We start from the raw sequence: 21,763 nt of genomic DNA on the forward strand, positions 1-21,763 counted from the left end.
CGTCTTTACTAACTGGGGAGCTGAGCAGGTAGTTATAGCCAGGTTGCCTTTAACTGCAAGAGACGAAATGGGGATCCAGGGCAACAGGTGACTCGGAATGTACTTTAATTTCCGAGTTCTGTTTGAAAGTGGAGTCAGTAGCTCTGGTTAGGTAGCTTGCATTAACGTAAAGTGCTTATGATTGCTGGAGCTGGCTTGAAGCCTTTTGGAGCCGTTGTAAGGGTGACACCTAGTGGCGATTATTTGCAGACGACAAGTCGTCGCCATCATTTAGCGTTACCCTTTAACTGTCTCACCGGCGTCTCCGAAAAACCAGTGTCACTTGTGACAAACAAATCTTGATCATCTGAAACAATTATTATCTCTCAGGACTCGGACGAGCGCTTCCTCATACGTCACCGACAGGCGACCAATGGCAGCGTTCATTTTCAGAGCTTACCCACCGCGAGGTAGAAGAATGTAATTCTACTCAGAAGCTTTTCTTTGCTGGTAATCATCTTATTTGGCGACACAGTGCAGGGAGGACTTCACTGAGAAACAGTATTTCGGATGAATGAGACCTGCATGTAGCCGTGTGCTCGACAGGTGTAGCGTCCTTGTGCTGTTTTTCACGAAATACTTTAGCTGCTCCTTGGGGTGACAAGCACATCGTGCTCACAAATGACTGATCCCCAGCAAAGGTAAATAACATACAGGAGGGAGGGAGTCTCTTAAAGGCTTGTATTTCTCATTTATTTACTCAGTGGACATACACGAAACTTTTGGTATTGATTTATTTCATTTGGAAAGCGATCTGGGTTCCCTTTGGCCTCGTTTTGCTGCCAAGCAGTTTCTGTCGTGTTTATTCATTTATTGTCTCAACGGACGAATCCCTGATTATTGTAACCAGATTGTCATGTCATTTTATTTATCGTCTGGATAAAGTAGAAGAGCAGCATACAGGAGAGAAGCTGCTTTGCCATAAACATTTCTCGTCACGTTAATCGTTAACATCTGTCTCGGATTTGGGGTCTTTAACCTCATCAGACGCAATGAAAAACACTGCCAGCGGCCCGCTGACAGTTAGTTATGAAGTGCGTGTCAAAAGCACTTCTCTAGTCTTTTTTGCTCCAGCGACAAACTGAATTTAAGTGTTGCTAATATTAGTTTTAATCATCCCGTCTTTAAACTAAACAAAAGGAGGAGGTCTTGACGTGACGTCACCATAATAAATCAAACGGCTTCTCTAGGCACGAGCAGCGAAGTTAATCACTATGTCGTCATTTGTGCACATTATACATTAAACGCATGTCTACTGCTGTGTCAGCGCGCTATGACTTCATAGACATTCAAATAGTTTTTTAATGACATTTTTCAAAGACTAAAATCATGAGGCAAAGTATTATAATTTTAAAATTATTGCAATTAAAAAAAGAAAACAATGATAGCAAAATTAATTGTACAACTACATACAGTCAGTCTGCTATCAAGCACCTTACGCATGTAACGCAAAAGACGTTTAATGACTGATATTTGTTGGCCTTTGTGGTTTGGCTGTGCATCAAATTGACTGAGTGTGGTGCTGTTTCATGTAGACATGCAATAACTTGGACCTCGCAGCTGTGGAGACATTATCGCCATGAAAGGCTTCAGCTCCAGATTGGGCTTTTCGCTGGGCTTCATTTTAGGGGCCTGCAGTACGTACTTCTTCCTTCACCAGGTGTGGTTTGAGAGAAGTTACCCTGTTCTGTCAGGAGCTCAGGAAAAAGTCACTGCTGTAAGGGAGAGGCCGACCAGCTGGAGGAAGGAGGGAGCTGCTGTTAAGAATCTGCACCTTCCTCACCGTACAGGTGTGTTATGTTGTGAATACATTTTTTTTTTCTAATTTAATAATAGCTTTCACATATTTACAGTGCAGGAAACATTCTAAGCCCGTGACTGAACTTTGCCTTAAAGTTTAGAGATTGGTTTACAGACACAACGGACTTGAAATAGCACCAAGTCTACTTTAGACTGTATAATGATGATAATACCTATTCTGCTTTGGACTGTGATGCATATATGGATTTTTTTCCACTATTGCTTTCATGCTACTTCCAATTGGCATGGCCAAAATAATGACAGCTGAAAGGATGTGGAAGGGAACTAACTGCATATGTATCCAAATGTGTTAAGCAGAGTGTGGTGTGGCTTGTAGAATGACAAATGCAACAGGTCAACTGCATACCAGTTAACACTGCTATATACTGTCGTGTGTCCCTCCAGATGAAGACAGCCAGGTGGCAGATATGTTGTATCAGAAAGTACGTGTTCTCTGTTGGGTGATGACGGGGCCGTATAACCTGCAGAGCAGGGCCCAACATGTCAGGGCTACCTGGAGTCGGCACTGCAACATCGTCGTGTTCATGAGCTCTGTGGACGACCCTGACTTCCCCACTGTGGGCCTGGGGACAAAGGAGGGCCGTGACCAGCTCTACTGGAAGACCATTCGAGCGTTCCATTATGTCTACGAACACCACGGGAATGAAGCAGACTGGTTCTTAAAAGCGGATGATGACACCTATGTGGTAGTGGACAACCTGCGCTGGATTCTGTCCAACCACTCCTCCGAAGAACCAATCTATTTTGGCAAGCGCTTCAAACCTTATACCAAACAAGGCTACATGAGTGGGGGAGCAGGTTATGTACTCAGTAAAGAAGCCCTCAAAAGATTTGTGGAAGGCTTTCGAACCAAAGTTTGCACACACACGACCCCTGTGGAAGACCTAGCTCTCGGTCAGTGTTTGGAGAAGATGGGTGTTCTGGCAGGAGATTCCAGAGACACTTTGCAACGAGAAACTTTTCACCCATTTGTGCCAGAGCACCATCTTACTGGCAAGTTCTCCAAGAGCTTCTGGTACTGGAGCTATTGCTACTACCCAATTGTTGAGGCAAGTCCCCTCACATTAGTTTTATTTTTGAGCGAGTAATAGTGAAATGGGCTTACACATTGTGGTGGTAAAAAACAAAGAAATCTTTTCATACAAAGGCCATTTCTAAAATCCAGTTCACAGATAGCGCGTAGATAAAGCAGACAAACAGTGAGTGGATTAACCTTGTTAGAAAGGGGCAAGTTAGGTTAGGACGTCATGCTGATGACGGACTGAACCTTAAATTAGAAATCCTTTAATGTCATTAGCTTATGTCTTCCATTCAAGTGACAGAGGTCTTTCATTTCAAAAAGTGTACACACTTTTTTCTTAGTGAAAGTTACACTTACTGTCATATAGGCAATAATGTTTACAGTCTTTAACTGAAAGTACTTCAAAGACTGTATATTTAGTGCTAACACTAAAAAGTTCCTAATTTAGACAAATAATCAAATTTTGAATTTAATGTCAGGCACATACAAACTTTCAAAAAAAGTTGGATCAAGAACATGTTTACTGCTGTGTGGTGTCATGTTTTCATTTAACAAAACTGCTTTAGAACTAAGGAGGCCAGCTTATATAGAAAACTTTTCAACAGTTCAAGCCCTTCTTTGAATTTTAGTGTCACACCATGCCAAACTTTTTCAATCGATGGCGTATCTGGACTTGTAAGCTAGCCAGTTTAACATTTTAAATATGGAGACATGCAATCAGAATATTGGCAAATTTGGTTTGACAATATTCTGACTGAAACCAGGAAGGTGTTTTCTTTAAAAACCAAAAAAGGCCTTCCTTTGGATGGCAACATAATTTGCTCCAAAATATGTTTGGCCACACATACTGTAGCAGTCAATTAGCCAATCACATGGCAGAAACTCAGTGAATGTAGGTATGAGGACCTGATCATGATGACCTAGAGACTTTCAAACTGACTATCAGAATGGGGAAGACAGTTTCAGATGGGCTGGCCTAAGTGTTTCAGAAACTGTTGCCCTACTGGAATTTTCCTTCATAAACATCTGTACAGTTCACATAGAAAGGAGAAAATATCTAGTGGGAGGCAGTTCACTGGGTGAAAATGCCTTGTTGATGCAGAAGTCAACGGAGAATAGCCAGATAGTAACTCAAATAGCACTTGTTATAACCAAGATATGGAGAAGAACATCTCTCAGCGCACAACATCTTGAGCCTTGAAGCAGATGTACCAGAGCAGTAGAAAACCACACTGGTTGCCACTACTGTCAGCTAAGAACAGAAAACAGTCTCGCACAGGCTCATTAAGACAATCGGATGGTCCGGTCAGAAATTGCCATAGCAACATGAAGGTATGGTCCCATCCTGCCTGTATCGCAGGAATATTCTCTTGGCACACTTGGCACAGCACCAACTGAGCATTGTTTAAATGCCAGAGCCTACATTACTATTATTTTTGACCATTTGCATCCCTTTATCACCACAGTGTATTTATCTTCTGATGGCATCTGTCAAATCAACAGAACACTGTGGTGAAACATGAGAATCATGGATGCGGAGCCCATGAATCTGCAGCAAATGCATGATGCTGTCAGGTTCATATTGAGAAAAATCTCTGAGGAATGTTTCCAGCACCTCGTTGAATATATGCCAGTATTAAGGCAGATCTAAATGCCGCTAGCAAGGAAAATCTAATGAAGTGGCTAATGGATGTATATTGTTGAGCATTAATGCTACCTTCACAGTAATCCAAGTAATCAAGGGTTGAGGAAACTTCTTTGAAAGCACAGTTTTACAAATTACAGGTGACACCATGCTTCAAAAGGTTGAATAAAGAAAAGGTATGCTTGACACAAATCTAATATGATAAATTAAAGGATAAAGTGGTTAAAACTACTTGGCTCAAAGAGTGTTGCAAAACGTGACCACTTGTTCATAAGTGATACTTAAATAAACTGATAAATAAGTAAATAAATTATCCAGCTATTCAGTGGAACGTTTGCTTTGATTTCCAGACCAAATGTCTGAGTGAAACGTAAGCCTTTCCAAACCTACAGTTCATCTACAGTTATCACCCGAAGCAGGATTAGTCAGTTAACCAAGTAACTGATTTAATCGCACCGAGCAGGGTCTCTGAACATGTGAAGGAATAATCAATAATTCTGACCAATTTATATCTCTTTATTTATTTAATTATTTAGAATCACATTTAAAAACTGTTGCCTGATGTTTTGTATATTTTACTTTGAATTAGAAACATAGGCATTGATTTAAATGAATCATCAGAAGAGTACTGACTAAAATAAATGAATATGTGAGTATCTAACACATTCAAGTTGTGTGCCTGACCCTTGCAAACAATAATTGAATTGGAAAAAAGAAAGTGTTCATTTTAAAGTAGACGATTGCAGCACAGACAATGTGCTGTCGAATGAGGGGAAAATTGGTCAATTTGTTGTTGATGATGCAACTAATCTATTGTACTTTGCAATTAAAATGAGGCAGGTTCATTACTGATGCTGTCAAGTGCTGTCTGCCTGAGTATGGAGCTGCTTTATTTTTATTTTTTAAAGGGTAATAAGAACATAAATGTACTTTTAATATTTTTAAGCCACAATTATTATTTTTTTTTCCTCAGACAATGAAAAGGAAAAACTGTGACATGTGTCCGTTTATGAAACAGTAGTTAGTTTTAATATTACTCTTATTATTCTTTCTGGGTCACAAAATAAACATTTAACATATTTTCAGGTGAGAATGTAGCTGTGTAAACTTCAAATATCTGCTCAGTTTATCAAGACACCACATATTTTCAAAAGCTCTCCACGTTTTCGGAGACATCTGTTACCCACTAGCTCGATAGCTACCCGGGGACAAGGCTCACTAGAGCCGTGAGAACACCGGACTCCCGGCAAATCGTGTTCAAACCCACCACCGTCTTTCGCTACTCAGGTTAAATATATATGAGTCACTTAGATAACTTAAAAATGTTGTTGTTTGGCTTTTTTTAGTATTTTATTTGTTCCTGAGTAAATCGCTTTGGCTGAGATTAAAGTTATAGTTTTTACACAGCTGAATAAACGTCAACCAGACAGCTGATCATCAGAAGTGTGAGATGCTCCAGAATATACTCCGGTGTCCTGTTATAGTTTAGATAGCAAGGAGTTTATTAAACTTCACCGAAACAATCTGCACATTTCATTAAAATTTAACAAACTATCATCTTGTCTTTATTTTTAGTTAGCACAGACCTTAAACACTTAAAGCTGTAAGCTAATGATAGTTATATAAGAGCAGATGCTGCTGGTGCAGTAAGCTGTACGTTTTACTCCAATGGATGATGATCTGATAGTCGACTATCAAAATAATCGTTAGTGGCAGCCCTAATGTGCAGCACTCTCTTTTCTTTGGACCGTATGTGGTTATTTGTCTTTATTAAATCCAATATTTTGTTGAAAATTACATTTCAGTTCAGAGATTGAAAGCAGAGAGCAGTGTACACTTTGTACAAGGACGATTACTGATCATGTTCTCAGGTGTGGGCATTAAAGCAAAACTCAGTGGTTTACAATAGCAATGACTATCAATGTGATTATGGACGGTGACTGCTACTCATGTAGTAAAAATATGAATACTTCAGTGTTAACATATTTTGAGTGAGTTGCTTTTTATTGTTCTGTGTGTGGTTTATGTTTTTAACCTACGTGTTATTCTTCCTTAGGGTCCGCAGTGCTGCTCAGACCTGGCTGTATCGTTTCATTATATCGAAGCAGAGCTGATGTACGTGATGGAGTACTACACCTACCACCTAAGAGCGTATGGTTATATTCCACGCTACCAGCCCTCTTTACGTCATGGTTTGAATGTCAGCCCACACTCGCAGACGGCTGTAACAGCGGGACTTAAAGCAGTTCGAGGGGTGAAGGACGGAAAGAATCGCACAACTGTTGCCTTTTCTCTCAATGGAAACCAAACCAAAGAGGATACGGTGACAGAGGAAAAGGAGACTGAGAATTTAAACTCCCATCTCACTGTGAACAGGACTGCAGTCGAATAAAACGCTGTATTGTATTAGCTGTGTTGTGTTTTTAGATGGTACTGAATGTGTTTTAACTGCAGTGTGTCTGATCGCCATCAGAAACTACATCAGGAGCACCTGTGGCTACTTTCCTTCTGTGATTAGTCAAGAAGAACTGTGGTGAAAAGTATGACTTTTTCAGATAACCCTTTTACTGCGCACTAACAACTCTTTTCTGCTGAGTATGACAACATGAGTGAGTTGTTAAAGATAAGAGATGTTTGAGTGGAGGCTACATGTGTCTCAGCTGTGTTCAAACAATATGAACATCTGGTTTAGCCTTAATTATATTTGACATCATCAGTGTTTGAATTTATTGTCACAGCCAATGTGCTTGGAGTTATGCAGGAAAAAGCAATAGATGTATGACATTTATTATTAATTGTGAGTAATTAAGTAATTTGGCATAAAATGCTTCAAGTTAATAAATTAATTTTGTTTAAATTTCGTTTGTAACTCAATCTAATTAACACACGCTTTAAAACCAGAGCCAGGATGTTTGATATGATGTTTGTTTCAGAAATGCAAAATAAAGTGTTTTCTTTTCACCTTTCAGAGTATATTTGAAACCCCCCGTTGAACCGTTTGAGCACCTGATTTTATTTAACCCAACACTGTGATTGAACAGTATTGTCTCAACATGAGACAACAGCTTGAAGAATCACTTAAACAACAAGGGAAACTGCACCGACATTTAAATGAATGAATTATGTATAAAAATTACATTTATTTTGAACTTTAAGAAAAAGAATGACATGATAAAGAAATAGAATTTATTACTTCTAATTATGCTTTGTCTCCAAATAAAACCGTACATTATGCTTGGTACATTGTCACTTTCATAAGCCAGGTACAGTGGGAATCATGTGTTTTTTTTTGTTTCTATCAGACATTTGGTTTGCTGTTGATGCTCTCGGTGACATTCTGTCATTGTAGCCAAATGAAAGTAACTCTCAGTGTCTACAGTCCCTGAAGTAACCTGCAGGAAAAAAACAAAACACATACATGGACATAAGTACCCTAAAAATCCACTGTGAGAACTACAAGTAGAGATTTACTTTAAGAAATGAAAAGCATGCAGATGGTTTGCATAAACCAGTCCCTTTTAAAACACCCCAAATCTTCCGAAGTTCTATGTCTGAAATCGGTTTTATCCTTAATTATGCAGGATGATCATTAACTTATTTTTTCTAAACAGCTGACATTTGGTGATGTCTGTTTAAGAATAAGGAAGAAGCACTCACCTCAGCCTGCACTTGTTGAGAAAAATGCCTCTCCTCTCTGGATACTCTCTCCTCCAGGCACCATTATCTGTAACATATACATAGAAAACATGAATATGAAAGGCGACAAAGCTAAAAGGACATGGATATTAGACACCTGCCATACACTCACCAGTCTCTGCGTTTCTCCGTCCCATAAGTCCAATAAAAATGTCATCCATCTCCCCTTATATATAAAAAGCAAAATGCAATATTTCATGACAATTTTAAACGGTCGTTTTACGCCATAAGTAAATTACAAAATCTTACTTTTTTGGGATGGTTGTTCAGCGTCAGCCTCTGATGAAGAAAATAAAACAAAAACAGAAGACCGGCGAGATTTTCAGAAACATTGCAGCAAATATTTTATTCTTCAGTTTATAGCTTCAGCATTACTGTCATCATACATCACACACACACACACACACACACACACACACACACACACACACAATATCAATATATATCTATATATATATCTATATATATATATATATATATATATATATATATATATATAGATATATAGATATATATATATATGTGTGTGTGTGTGTGTGTATGTATGTATTATTATATTTTTTTTTAAACTGGTCATGTTCGCCCGTCGAAAACACTAACCTGCACTTCTTCTGCCCATCAGACCCACAAAGCTGTCATAATCCAAGTCATTATATCTCTTCAGGATGTTCCGCTTAAAGTTCTCTAAGCCTATGGTCTGCTGCAATAATGAGAAGAATAAAACAAAATCTGATTATTCTAAAAGATGTTCTCAGACTCTGGCGCGATGTGGCAGCCTCGCTTCTGTCAGTATGCCCCAGGGCAGCTGCGGCTACAACTGTAGCTGCCTCCACCAAAGTGTGAATGTGAGAGTGAATGAATAGTGGAATTGTACAGCGCCTTGAGGGCCCCGAAAAGCGCCATATAAATGCAATCATTATTATTATTATTATTACGTGCCCGGGAACCTACATCTGAAGTTGATCTGCGCGATCCGGGCTCGTCGCATCTGCACCGGCTGTAGCGAAATTCCATGACGAGGAAAAAAGTCACCAGTAGCAAACCTCTTCTCATCTTGTTGGTGTCGCCTGTGCAAAAACAATTCGTTTTATAAGGTGTTTTCGTAATGGGGAAATTCATTGCATTTTCATTAAGAAACCCACTGCGCACAAGGGACGATGCAATCGGTGCGTAAAAACGCACAATTTACTGTTCGCAAAGTTAGATTGAAGAGAATTTTTCAAAATCAGTAAATAACAGATTCATATTGATCAAAGACAGTAGTTTTACGCAGTGTTTCTTTCTGTTCCGTTACCAAAGAGTTAAAGTAAACCTTAAACTATCTTATTTCACAACAAGATAACAGTTTAAATGTTATTTTAAAGATCATTTTTAAGCATTAAGACATTTTTTTTTAGCTTTTACCTGTTTTCTGTCGAGCAGATAATGCGGTTGGCAAGTCAGCTGAGTGCGCCCAAGTGCAAAGTAGAGTGGAATCGGCTAGATCCCGCTGTGAGAGCCAGTCCGGATGAATGAAGCGTCTGGGCTTTGGGGTAATAAATAATAGCTGGATACCTGCGTAACGCCAATCAGCAGCGTAGGTGGAGTACTCTTTTATCACGTTGCACTGAAGGCTACAGAGCCTACTCATTGATGGTCATGATGATGATGATGATGAGAGCGTCTGCCCCTCCCCTCCCCCCGCAACTCCTCACTGCACACAAAACACGCACACACCCTTTTAAAAAGAAAAGAAAATAGAGAAAAGTTTAGGATTCGTGACGAGGATACATGTTTGTTTTCGTGGACTGAAGCACACCACTGAACATATTTGGAAAAAGATAAGGCTATATCTGCAGTTAGTTTGGGGAAGAAAGGATATAGAAGTCAATTAATCTGACCATTTTAATGGCTTTTAATTTTACATCAACATGGAATTTTTTTAGGAGACAGAATATAAAATATACCATATATAATTGATCTCTGCTGGTTTGAAAGCAAGACTTAAATATGTTTAATATCACTGGGTAGAAATATTATCAGCACAACCATTTTTAGAGCCTATACGCGGTGAGCTGAGCTTGGATAGACACATCTTCATACCAGTCCTGACACAATGAGTAACATGTTATTCAGACATCATTTGAAATTGTTTTCATGCTTGCTAAATTCTCTGTTAAATGGTGTGCGACAGGTGGTGAGATGAAATGTCATCACCTGACAACCACTGAGGGACTTTTTATACATTTTTTGTGAGTGAAAAACTGCATGGGTAAAATGCTCAAGAACTGCTACTTTTTCAAATTAATTCAGCATAGCCTGGAAATTTAGTATATACTGTCAGTATTCACAGAAATCCTGAAACGTGTTTAAACATGTTTAAACATGTTTTCACCAGCCTCTGAAAATGGCTCAAATTTAGTGCAAGTACCAAACCTATAATTTTTCTTGCAATTACACAAGCAATTAGAGTTGTGTTGGTGTTTGTTTACGCATTCAGAATGCAAACAAGCATAATTCTTCAGTAAAGCAAAGTTTGAGATTCAAATTGTAGTGCAGGCAAAGGGAAGTAATGCACATCAATTACTGTGGTCTGGAGATTTAGGACCGATGTGAGAGGGTGTGACACTGACAACAAAGCATTAAGCCGGAATCCAAATTGTGCCTTTCACATGTTAAGAAATGGCTTCCCATTTCCATATTTGTCTTGTTCCTGTCTGTAATCGTGCGGGGATGGGTCAGGGTGGGGATTGCAGCAGTGCAGGGGTCCGGGATGGGAGATCCGTCAGAAGTGGGGAAGTCATTAATTGCGTTTTTGCATTATTGATGAGTGTTTCTTTCTTATCTCCCCTGGTAATCAAAGCAACCCAGTAACACAAGGAAAGAGTGCCAGTGGCTGTTTTTCCACAGCATGCAATTGCAGGGAAAGCTTCTCATTTAATGACAAGGTGAGTAGATATATTGTATCGATTATGTTAGCCAACATTGACATCCTGCTACAGACGACATTACAGGCACATATCTTGCATAGTGCTGAACAATAATGTCTTGTATCTTTCTGCTTTACAACATTTGGAAGTCATCCAATCCTGCCATCCTACTCAGTACCAAACCTGTTGAACTGTCATTATGTATGCGCTTCCCTCAGAGCTGCAGACAGCTGGATAATCTCTAGTCCTGACAGGTCAGCTGGACCTTCACAGCTGGCTCAGTAACAGCAGGTAGACCATGGTGGCTATAGGTGAAGCAGTATATAAAACAAAAACAAAAACACAGACCAACACCATGATGAGATCATTCTATGCGAATGAATTTGAAACAGTGTTTCCATGCAAGCCAAATTTCTGTTTTTATTATAGTGACTAATCCTTTGGCCAACTAAATTAATCTCAATCTTTGTTTGCAGCAGCGCCTGCTTAGTGGGCTGCCCACTGCTTCACTGAGTGAATGGGTCAAATGCAGAGAAAAACAAGTAATTTCCCCATGGGGATCAATAAAGTATCCATTATTATTATTATTATTATTATTATTATTAAGTGTTGTTAAAGTTTAAACCTCTCATGTAATCACGTTCTTCTATATCTCACAGATATTCATCTGAGTATAAAGAGTGGGACATCCTTGTCCACATAAAATATCCTCAGGTTTCAACCTGTTTGATAATTTAAAAAAAAATTGCCAATTGATCCTGCTTTTTCTGCAATGCTTATTGAATTAACAGGCTGAATAGATAGAGGTAACCTTGCTGTGGAACCCATAGAAAAAGAGAATGAGAGAAGGAAAAATGTTTAAAACATGCGCAGACAGAGAAAGGATAATAATTTCCGTGTGTGTTACTTTGTGTGGGTTTCTTTGGTTCAAATTTCCAACATGTTTGGCAGCTCAGTTTATTTGGAGGTCCACGTAAGGACATGAGGATAGAGATTCATACATCTGTGTAGCTGCGTACTTGGCAGAGGACAGAGCATGGAGTACAGTCATAATCCTTTTGCTCGCCTTTCTCTTTAATGGAGCTGCCAATCATCTGTTTGTGGGAAGGAGGGAAGAGGTTCACAGTGACGCCACAGCCCTTATATGGGAGTGATGGTATGAAGAAATACAGGATCAGATGGGTACAGAGGAGCTTATTGTGTGAGGCTGAGAAGAAGGAGTGAGACTGTAAGTGTGAGAAATTGCATGGTGTACATTTAGCTACAAATGACTGCGTGTATGCTGCCGGACTTACAGATGAGAGTCTCCGTCCATTGAGTCCAAAGGGTATTCTACAAGTGTGAACGCCTTCACACACTCAGCGGCAGTTCCTGCTGATCACTGTTGCTTGTGGCGACGTATAGACGAAAATAAGCAGATCTAGTCTCTTCTCCACGGTAGATCATAAGACACACCTGTCAGTAATTGACTTAATAGGCTTTTAATCCAGTGGGTGATTTTAACTCAGACTCCTCTTTATACATCTCCTTGAGGCGTGTAAAATGATTTTGATGGACCCGTTTTTTTTGAACCCACTCTTTCCTGATCTCTGACTCGCGAGGTCCTGAAGTGTCACTTCCATCTAAATGTTAATTTGAAGGCTGCTTCTTTAAAACTGACATGGATGTTGATATGTCTTGAAATACTATTAGCATAAGACCATACTGGGTATGTGAGATTGTGAGCTGCGGTGTCTCGAAACCAAAATCCTTTTTGTTTTTCTCAGTGTTTTCCAAAAGTGTTTTTCTGCTGTCTACTTGTCAACAGGTTTTTTCTCTTTGTCCTCTTTAATCTTCTTTCAGTGACAGCGGTTGGCACTGGCCTTCGGGAGAAAATAAGATGCTCTGGTGCTGTTGAGCCTCTTGAATCACTCTTTTTTAGATTGGTGAACTTTTCCTTCTGACTCAAAACAGTATTTTGTATTGATCATGGAGTGAGAATAGTCTCAAAGACACATTCACATCCTGTTCATCACAGACACAATCGCCGTCTCTCACGTCTCATGCCTACCACCTTTTTTTTAGTTAATAAAATGTGTGACATCAGAAGTTTTAAATCAAACACACCGGGAACATAGAAAGTTTGTTATTGATGATGCAGTTTGTTTTTTGCCAAAGGGGGTTTACTTTTTAAACTTACAGTGTATTATCAAGCACAGTCTTATCAAAACTAGGATGATTTTTCATTTTCAGCGCCGTGATGAATGCCTCTCTTCCTCTGTTAGGGTTAGATGTTTTTGCTTTATGAATTGTACCGCTGCCAACTTCCCAAACCTTTTAACTGCTCCTGTTACCACTCACAAATTCTCTTTTCTCCCCCCCCCCCCCCCCCCCCCCCCTTTTTTTTTACATTTGGCTTTTGTGTTATTGGGTAAAGAAAGTACAAAAGAGCGAGGCTATATTTACTGTAATAACAGCAAAGAGCTACAACAAGTAAGAAACCTAGCTGACTGAATATTCACTTAGACCTCAACTACATGTGTATTGTTTGACACAAAGACAGAACTGTCTCTGAAGATCTGAGCACTTTACGCATACAACACCCACCCAGTGGTGACTGAAGTCACCATTCATTCTGTTAACCTTAACTTTAAAGCTGACTTTATACCTATTATATAAGCTTGAAACCAGGTTGAAGAAGCAATAACTTGAAGTAATGTCATGTGCTAAAGATCATCTTTTTTATTAAAATCTTTAAGCTGAACCGAACAATTTGATTGAAACACAATTTTTAATGCCCACCTCTGTTTTACCATTCTGTTTTTTCTGTTTTCATCTGTATCTCACTCCATGCAGCCTCTATTCAGTGTTCAGACCGGCTAGAAAACAGACGAGTTGCCAAACCAACCAATGAAGAGGTTAAGAGAACAGGCTCTTAAACCACTATTTTGGACTGGGAGGTGTGTCTTTTTGGGCATGTGGGTAGATGATGGTGATGTAAAATATAGTTCACAGGTCATTACCATGATGTCTCTGAGCACCCACAATGCAACAGAGCTTCCATCACACCTGCGTATAAAAGAGAGTGAGTGTGTTTTCATGTGGCCTCTCTCTGGAGCTTATTTTATTTTGTCCGTGGCCTGCTCATAAAATTGTGTCAAGAGCAATTACGGAAATACAAGATCAAGCGAGCAACATACTGACTGAGGCAGAAATTGGAAATCATGAAGCAGTTCATGCATTATTCACCCTCTGATTCAGAAATTTTGTTATTAAGTGTTTTATTGATGGTGGATGTTTGTTTATCTATTTGAGCAAAGTTTTATGTCCATATTTGGAGTAATGGCAGCATAAATGTTTAAATGTATGAATGCACAATTAGCAAATAAACTGCCCTTTTTTTTCACTTGGGATTTGACAGAAACTCATGAGACACTGGGAAATTTCCCAGGAGAGTGTCGGAAATAATCTGGACTCATTGATCTCAGCTCTTTTCTGTAGCAATCACCACAGCAATCACCACAGTCATTTCCCGAATTAGTCCTTTGTTCTTAATTTGCTTATGGGGTCAGCTGCTTCCAAATAAGATGCATAAAAAGCTTTGAGGTGTGTGATCCTCTGCAGACCGATGGCTGCTTTGACCATGCTTGCCAAAATTCAAAATCTGAAATTCACCTGAAATTCAAAAGTCAAGGAATGACAAGTCTAGACCAAACATGAATCCTGCACAGCAGTAACTTCAGACAATAAAATCACTTGCCTATGAACAAACCTCTGGCAATTGTTTGTTTCATGTGGTCTCTTCACAGGAGACCAAGTCAATGAAACACATTATTCATGGAACACTCTTAATATGTTGCTCCTGTGTTATCTGCAAGAAACAGCTGTTATTGCTTTTATGGTGTGAGGGTCAGCTATTGATCAAACTGACACAGCAGGATAGTGGTGTTTCACTTGAAAGGAAACCTGTAGCAGCTATTGGCAATTTTTTGTGTTTGCTCATGTTGTGAACCCAAAGAGAATTCTCCTGGCTCTGTTGGATTGATATAAGGTGGTAGTAATTGCTATTTATTTTATAAAGTAATAATAACTAACAATAAAATATAGATTAGATACATTTATGATGCACTTATGATGATTTAAGATGCACTAATTAATATTTAATTTAATTTAATTTAATTTAATTTAATTTAATTTAATTTAATTTAATTTAATTTAATTTAATTTAATTTAATATTAACAATTGATCAACTAATGTGAATGTTGTAGTGACAAACTAGGTCAGGAACAACTCTGACTTTGATAATGTTATTTTGTACCATCTATGGTCATCTGCAGGTCAGATGACTGATGACCTGCAAACTAAAAACACCGCTGTGATGCATTTCATTAAAGCCGAGCTTCTTCAGCTTTGACTTCATTCTTCTGAGCCACCACTGTATCATCACCTGGATATTTTCTGTCATTTTCATCAAAAATACAAAAAAAATTGTGGCTCTTAACAGAACTTCAACTGTCATGATCAAAATCAAGTGTTATCATTCTAGTCTACACTCTACCTCCACAGCGATCTGGATGGACTGTTGACCACAGCTTGCTGGCTAACCTGTCAAGGTTGACTAATGCCACAGTTGAGATGAACAAACTGTCGTTCTGGCTATTTACAGTGGGGCAAAAAAGTATTTAGTCAGCCACTGATTGTGCAAGTTCCCCCACTTAAAATGATGACAGAGGTCAGTAATTTGCACCAGAGGTATACTTCAACTGTGAGAGACAGAATGTGAAAAAAAAATCCATGAATCCACATGGTAGGATTTGTAAAGAATTTATTGGTAAATCAGGGTGGAAAATAAGTATTTGGTCAATAACAAAAATACAACCCAATACTTTGTAACATAACCTTTGTTGGCAATAACAGAGGTCAAACGTTTACTATAGGTCTTTACCAGGTTTGCACACACAGTAGCTGGTATTTTGGCCCATTCCTCCATGCAGATCTTCTCGAGAGCAGTGATGTTTTGGGGCTGTCGCCGAGCAACACGGACTTTCAACTCCCGCCACAGATTTTCTATGGGGTTGAGGTCTGGAGACTGGCTAGGCCACTCCAGGACTTTCAAATGCTTCTTACGGAGCCACTCCTTTGTTGCCCGGGCGGTGTGTTTTGGATCATTGTCATGTTGGAAGACCCAGCCTCGTTTCATCTTCAAAGTTCTCACTGATGGAAGGAGGTTTTGGCTCAAAATCTCACGATACATGGCCCCATTCATTCTGTCCTTAACACGGATCAGTCGTCCTGTCCCCTTGGCAGAAAAACAGCCCCATAGCATGATGTTTCCACCCCCATGCTTCACAGTAGGTATGGTGTTCTTGGGATGCAACTCAGTATTCTTCTTCCTCCAAACACGACGAGTTGAGTTTATACCAAAAAGTTCTACTTTGGTTTCATCTGACCACATGACATTCTCCCAATCCTCTGCTGTATCATCCATGTGCTCTCTGGCAAACTTCAGACGGGCCTGGACATGCACTGGCTTCAGCAGCGGAACACGTCTGGCACTGCGGGATTTGATTCCCTGCCGTTGTAGTGTGTTACTGATGGTGACCTTTGTTACTTTGGTCCCAGCTCTCTGCAGGTCATTCACCAGGTCCCCCCGTGTGGTTCTGGGATCTTTGCTCACCGTTCTCATGATCATTTTGACCCCACGGGATGAGATCTTGCGTGGAGCCCCAGATCGAGGGAGATTATCAGTGGTCTTGTATGTCTTCCATTTTCTGATGATTGCTCCCACAGTTGATTTTTTCACACCAAGCTGCTTGCCTATTGTAGATTCACTCTTCCCAGTCTGGTGCAGGTCTACAATACTTTTCCTGGTGTCCTTCGAAAGCTCTTTGGTCTTGGCCATGGCGGAGTTTGGAGTCTGACTGTTTGAGGCTGTGGACAGGTGTCTTTTATACAGATGATGAGTTCAAACAGGTGCCATTCATACAGGTAACGAGTGGGGGACAGAAAAGCTTCTCACAGAAGACGTTACAGGTCTGTGAGAGCCAGAGATTTTCCTTGTTTGAGGTGACCAAATACTTATTTTCCACCCTGATTTACGAATAAATTCTTTACAAATCCTACCATGTGGATTCATGGATTATTTTTTCACATTCTGTCTCTCACAGTTGAAGTGTACCTCTGGTGCAAATTACTGACCTCTGTCATCATTTTAGGTGGGGGAACTTGCACAATCGGTGGCTGACTAAATACTTTTTTGCCCCACTGTAACATTCAGTCACTCACCATCTCCTCTATTTTGTGATTTGCTGAGTGCTGTGAGTTTTACTTGACAATAATTTTGGACAGCTAAATCGAGGTATTTCTCCTGGGATCTCATTCTACAACAAGAAGTGGAAAGTATCCTCTAAAACTATTCCTCATTATCCCTCATTTGAGGATATTGTCTTACAAATCAGCGGGCCTACTCCCAGTATACACTTACTACAGTGTACTGAACGCCCAAGCTAAATGAGGTCTTTGTAAATTACTTTGCAAATTTAGTTTGTTTCATATCCTCTAATGCTATTTTATCCGGTGATTATAATATACATATGAACACCGTCACTAATCCTCTTATAAGTGCCTTCTCATTTGGTCTTTTTGTAACTACTAATTTATTGATTTTCCAACTCACTCTGAGGGCTATATTCTTGATATTATCTGTTGGTGTTGTTCCGCAGAACCGTAGAACATCTTATCTTCTCCTGATGAACAAGTGTTTTTTTTATACAATTATGCACTACACAGTTTTCTGAATACTTTTGTTGCTTTGAGAACTCAGACTTTCTCATTCACTCTGCTCCCTGTTTCACCCTGGAATCACACCAACTTAAAACTGCAATCAAAGAATATGGAATACAGTTTTACTGCAATGAGCAGTGTAATACTTTTCTGGCCTTTTTCAATACTAAGGTTAGTAATACTCATCAGCAGCTGTCTCTACGTAATTCCAGAAGCCTTTACAGCTAACAGTACTGCTATACTTGTACATGCTCTGGTTCCATCTCGTATTGATTATTGTAATACTATCCTCTCTGACTTATCAAACAAAATTTTCCACAGCCTTCAACTGGTTCATAATGGGGCTGTTCTTGTCATTACAAGAACCCCATCTGTAGAAGATATTACTCCTGTCCTCCAATAGCCTTATTGGCTGACTGTAAAATATCACATCAATTTTAAGTTTCGGCATCTTACTTTCAAGTATCCCTATAAAGCTCCACATTTCTTTGATATTCTGCACATTGCCACTCCTTCCCATACTCTGAGATCATCCTGCGCTGTTACTTTCATTATACCACCTGATCGACTGACCACCATGGATATTAGGGCTTTCATCTAAGTTGTCCTTCTTCTTTCCAACTCTTTCCTGCACCGCACTTGCAATATTGATTCCCTCTCTATTTTAATGCCAGTCTTAAAACACATCTGTTCAAGCTTCTTTGTTCTGTTTGATTCTGTATTGGTTGAACTATTTAATTCTTTGTGTTGAACTATTAAATTCTTTGCATATACATACAGTGATTTTGGTATTTAAGGTGTTCTTGAGTACCTTGAAAGGCACCTATAAATAATATGTAATATAATGTATCATCATCATCATCATCATCATCATCATTATTATTATTATTATTATTATTATTATTATTATTATTATTATTATTATTACTACTACTACTAATAATAATAATAGCACTGTGGGACCAAATTCTGGATATATAAAAAGTTTTACATAAAACTTTTCCTATTTATCTGGATGCCATATTGCAAATGCTGACCTGACACTCTCAGTGAATCATCTCTTCTTCCTTATATATTTCCTTACATAAGCTCAATAATAAAAATGTGCTCTTATCATCTGATTAGTGAAAACAATATTGTCGATTTTACTCTAAATTTACTCTAAATCGACCAATTTCAGAATGCTGGATAGAAACCTGCAGATTAAAACTCAATAAAGTAAGTTTTAAGATTGCTGGGTAGATGCTATTGTGGCTCGACTCACTTGTGAGCTCATCACCCAGTATCAGTAGTATAAATGTAATCCTTTTGGCAACCCCCAAAAAACAGTCTGTGTTTTTGATCGTCAAATCAGCATCTCTACAATCAAATTGCTGCAGTATGAAGTATTAGCTTATGCTGTACTGGTACTGGAAAATAATTGTAATATAATTAGGTTGGCACTTTGTATAAAGATTAGAACCGAAACTGCCAGTTTAGAGCACACAGCACGTTTGACCTCTGTGTACATCGAAAGGGCGCCTTTTGCTTTTAGTCCACTCATTTCTAAATTTTGTTTATACTTTGAATAACTGAATTATTCACAGTATTATGTTGCTTTCCTCCTTCAAACGTGTCTAAAACATATGTACAATGTGTGTGTTCTAATGTTATTTTTAATATCTTTAAAAAAAGTGAATACAAGTGAATAGACTTTTAATGTCGTTGCAATGAAGAGAATCAAAACAGCTGGTGGGCAAGTGGAGTTCTAAATAAAGTCATACCACAGTTTACAAAATGGCATGGCTGTTACATGGTGACTAATATTCTGGCAGCAGGACTGAGTTATAAATGCCCAGTGTCTGCTCTGAATGTAATGGCCGATTAGCTATGTGAGCTTGCAAGTGTAATTGTTGAATGCTCACAGTACTGCATTTAAATGTTTCTGTTCAGTGATTGTATTTGAGTAAATCTTGTTTTGTTGCTTTCCACAGACGGACAGAATGTACAAAAAAGCCCAACCAGCCCCACCCTCACGAAACACAATGAAACACTTGTGCAGGAACACACTCACACATAGCGATGACTGATGGCCCAGGGCTCTCCTCTGTAAATGACAAGTGCCATCCATAACGGGTAGGCAGGGGTTGGTAAAGTGATTATGTTCATAACACACAATGTCCTGGTAAACACAGCTGGCACCACGTCTGTCAGGCTAGACATGAGAGCAAATCGCTCAGTCCATGTAGAATTACTGATTGTGTTTTAGGTTCGTCTTAAGAGAGGGTTGTCATTGACATGGCAGATGGACTACACCTTTATTCCACCTCACTTACTGGAGAAGCTGACTGTTTAAACGAGAGGATGTCAGAGACAGCCAAGTATGATAAAACCTGATAATATGCTAGGAGGAGGAGACTTCGAGTCTATCGTGAGCATGGAGTGCACATTAAAAACTCATTAGGCATCACTATCTGATACTCACATGCATTATAATTCATTAGAAATATGGCAGCACTACATAATGTGACTTTTATCTGTCAGTTTCATCTTCTGATTAGAATGATTGTAGTGTGGTTTGCTTATGATAATACACTGTCCATAAATACATGGTCAAAGGCAAGTGAACAAAGCAACACTTAAATGCTAGTTAGCAATTTTGCAACATATAAAAAAGGGAAATAAATATTATTGGTGTAAAATAACACTTCACAAGTGAAACAGATCCATAAGCGATCTAAAAGAGCCAACATGATAAAGCAAATGACAAAAATGTTTTTCCAAATCTTTATTTCCTGAAATAAAAAGACATTAAAGAATCTGATAGCTGATTGTTTTCATTCAAATACTAAATGCTCAAACCACAAGCACAAAAAAACAAAACAACAGCTGATAAGGTTATATTTTAAATTGCATATTAATATTCATTGGGAAATTAGTCAAAGGAAACATGTAAACATGTATTTTAAATTGTAATTTGTAGATATATATTTATTTATTGGTTGTTGACGTATAAGAACCCGAATATAAAGTTTCTTTGCTGTTGTCAGGTCAATATTCTTTGTTCTTAAATCTTTTTTATTTGTTTGTTTGATTTCACTGTTATGCAGCACTAGATAAAAGTTATGAAGTATACAAATAAATCCTAAATCCTGGTACACCCATTGTCAGTATGTGGGACAGTTAATGGAATATATCTATATATCTATCTATCTCTCTCTATATATATATATCTTAATTGCCCCTTGGGGATAAATAGAATCAGAATCTTTCTGATTCTGATTGTCTTGCCCCTGAGGGCGGTCTATCCTTCAAGCTCAGGTCCTCTACCAGAGGCCTGGGAACTTGAGGGTCCTGCACAGTTTCTTAGCTGTTCCTAGGACGGCGCTATTCTGGACAGAGATCTCCGATGTTGTTCCTGGGATCTGCTGGAGCCACTCGCCTAGCTTGGCAGTCACCGCACCGAGTGCTCCGATCACCCCTGGGACCACTGTTACCTTCACCTGCTCTTCTCTGAGCCCTTGGTATTGGTCAAGTTTCTAGCAGCTGGGTAGTGTAGTGGAGAGGAGGGTTGCCAGATCAATTCCCGCCTGGGGCGTCTGTATCCAGTCCTGAGGCAACCCCCCCCCACCTACCACATTCATGAGTGTGAGAGATAAATACGAAGTCATGACACAGATGTATATTTTAATGTGTTAAACATCATTTTCCATCAAATATCAAATTGCTGTGAAAAAGTATTTTCAATGAAAACATTGGCCAACCAGTCTGAAAAGTGGCCCAGTCATCCAGAATAACTTTAAACACCCGTGTGGGAAGGATGCTGGAACAAAATGGAAAGAAGGACGACATCTGCCTTTAATGTGGAATTTGTGATTTATTTAACTGAC

The 21,763-nt window shown here is 39.0% G+C and overlaps 2 protein-coding genes across 3 annotated transcripts; one reads left to right on the forward strand and one right to left on the reverse strand.

The window, feature by feature from the left end:
- The first annotated feature begins 226 nt into the window (after positions 1–226).
- c1galt1la (core 1 synthase, glycoprotein-N-acetylgalactosamine 3-beta-galactosyltransferase 1, like a) lies at positions 227–7,487 on the forward strand. 2 transcript variants are annotated; one of them, XM_004558754.6, is made up of 4 exons: positions 227–680; positions 1,575–1,829; positions 2,245–2,909; positions 6,583–7,487. In XM_004558754.6, the coding sequence occupies exons 2-4, from the start codon at positions 1,619–1,621 to the stop codon at positions 6,916–6,918; spliced, it is 1,212 nt and encodes a 403-aa protein (XP_004558811.1). In that variant the 5' UTR covers positions 227–680; positions 1,575–1,618; the 3' UTR covers positions 6,919–7,487. The 2 variants fall into 2 exon arrangements, with proteins under 2 accessions (XP_004558811.1, XP_004558812.1); XM_004558755.6 differs by having other exon boundaries at positions 227–449.
- Positions 7,488–7,519: 32 nt separating this feature from the next.
- tac3a (tachykinin precursor 3a) lies at positions 7,520–9,791 on the reverse strand. The gene is made up of 7 exons (XM_076878398.1): positions 9,627–9,791; positions 9,174–9,289; positions 8,823–8,922; positions 8,472–8,501; positions 8,335–8,388; positions 8,184–8,250; positions 7,520–7,918 (listed from the first exon to the last, which is right to left on the reverse strand). The coding sequence occupies exons 2-7, from the start codon at positions 9,273–9,275 to the stop codon at positions 7,900–7,902; spliced, it is 372 nt and encodes a 123-aa protein (XP_076734513.1). The 5' UTR covers positions 9,276–9,289; positions 9,627–9,791; the 3' UTR covers positions 7,520–7,899.
- Between the last annotated feature and the right edge of the window lie 11,972 nt (positions 9,792–21,763).

Source organism: Maylandia zebra, linkage group LG20, assembly GCF_041146795.1.
Source record: "Maylandia zebra isolate NMK-2024a linkage group LG20, Mzebra_GT3a, whole genome shotgun sequence".
Classification (NCBI taxonomy): domain Eukaryota; kingdom Metazoa; phylum Chordata; class Actinopteri; order Cichliformes; family Cichlidae; genus Maylandia; species Maylandia zebra.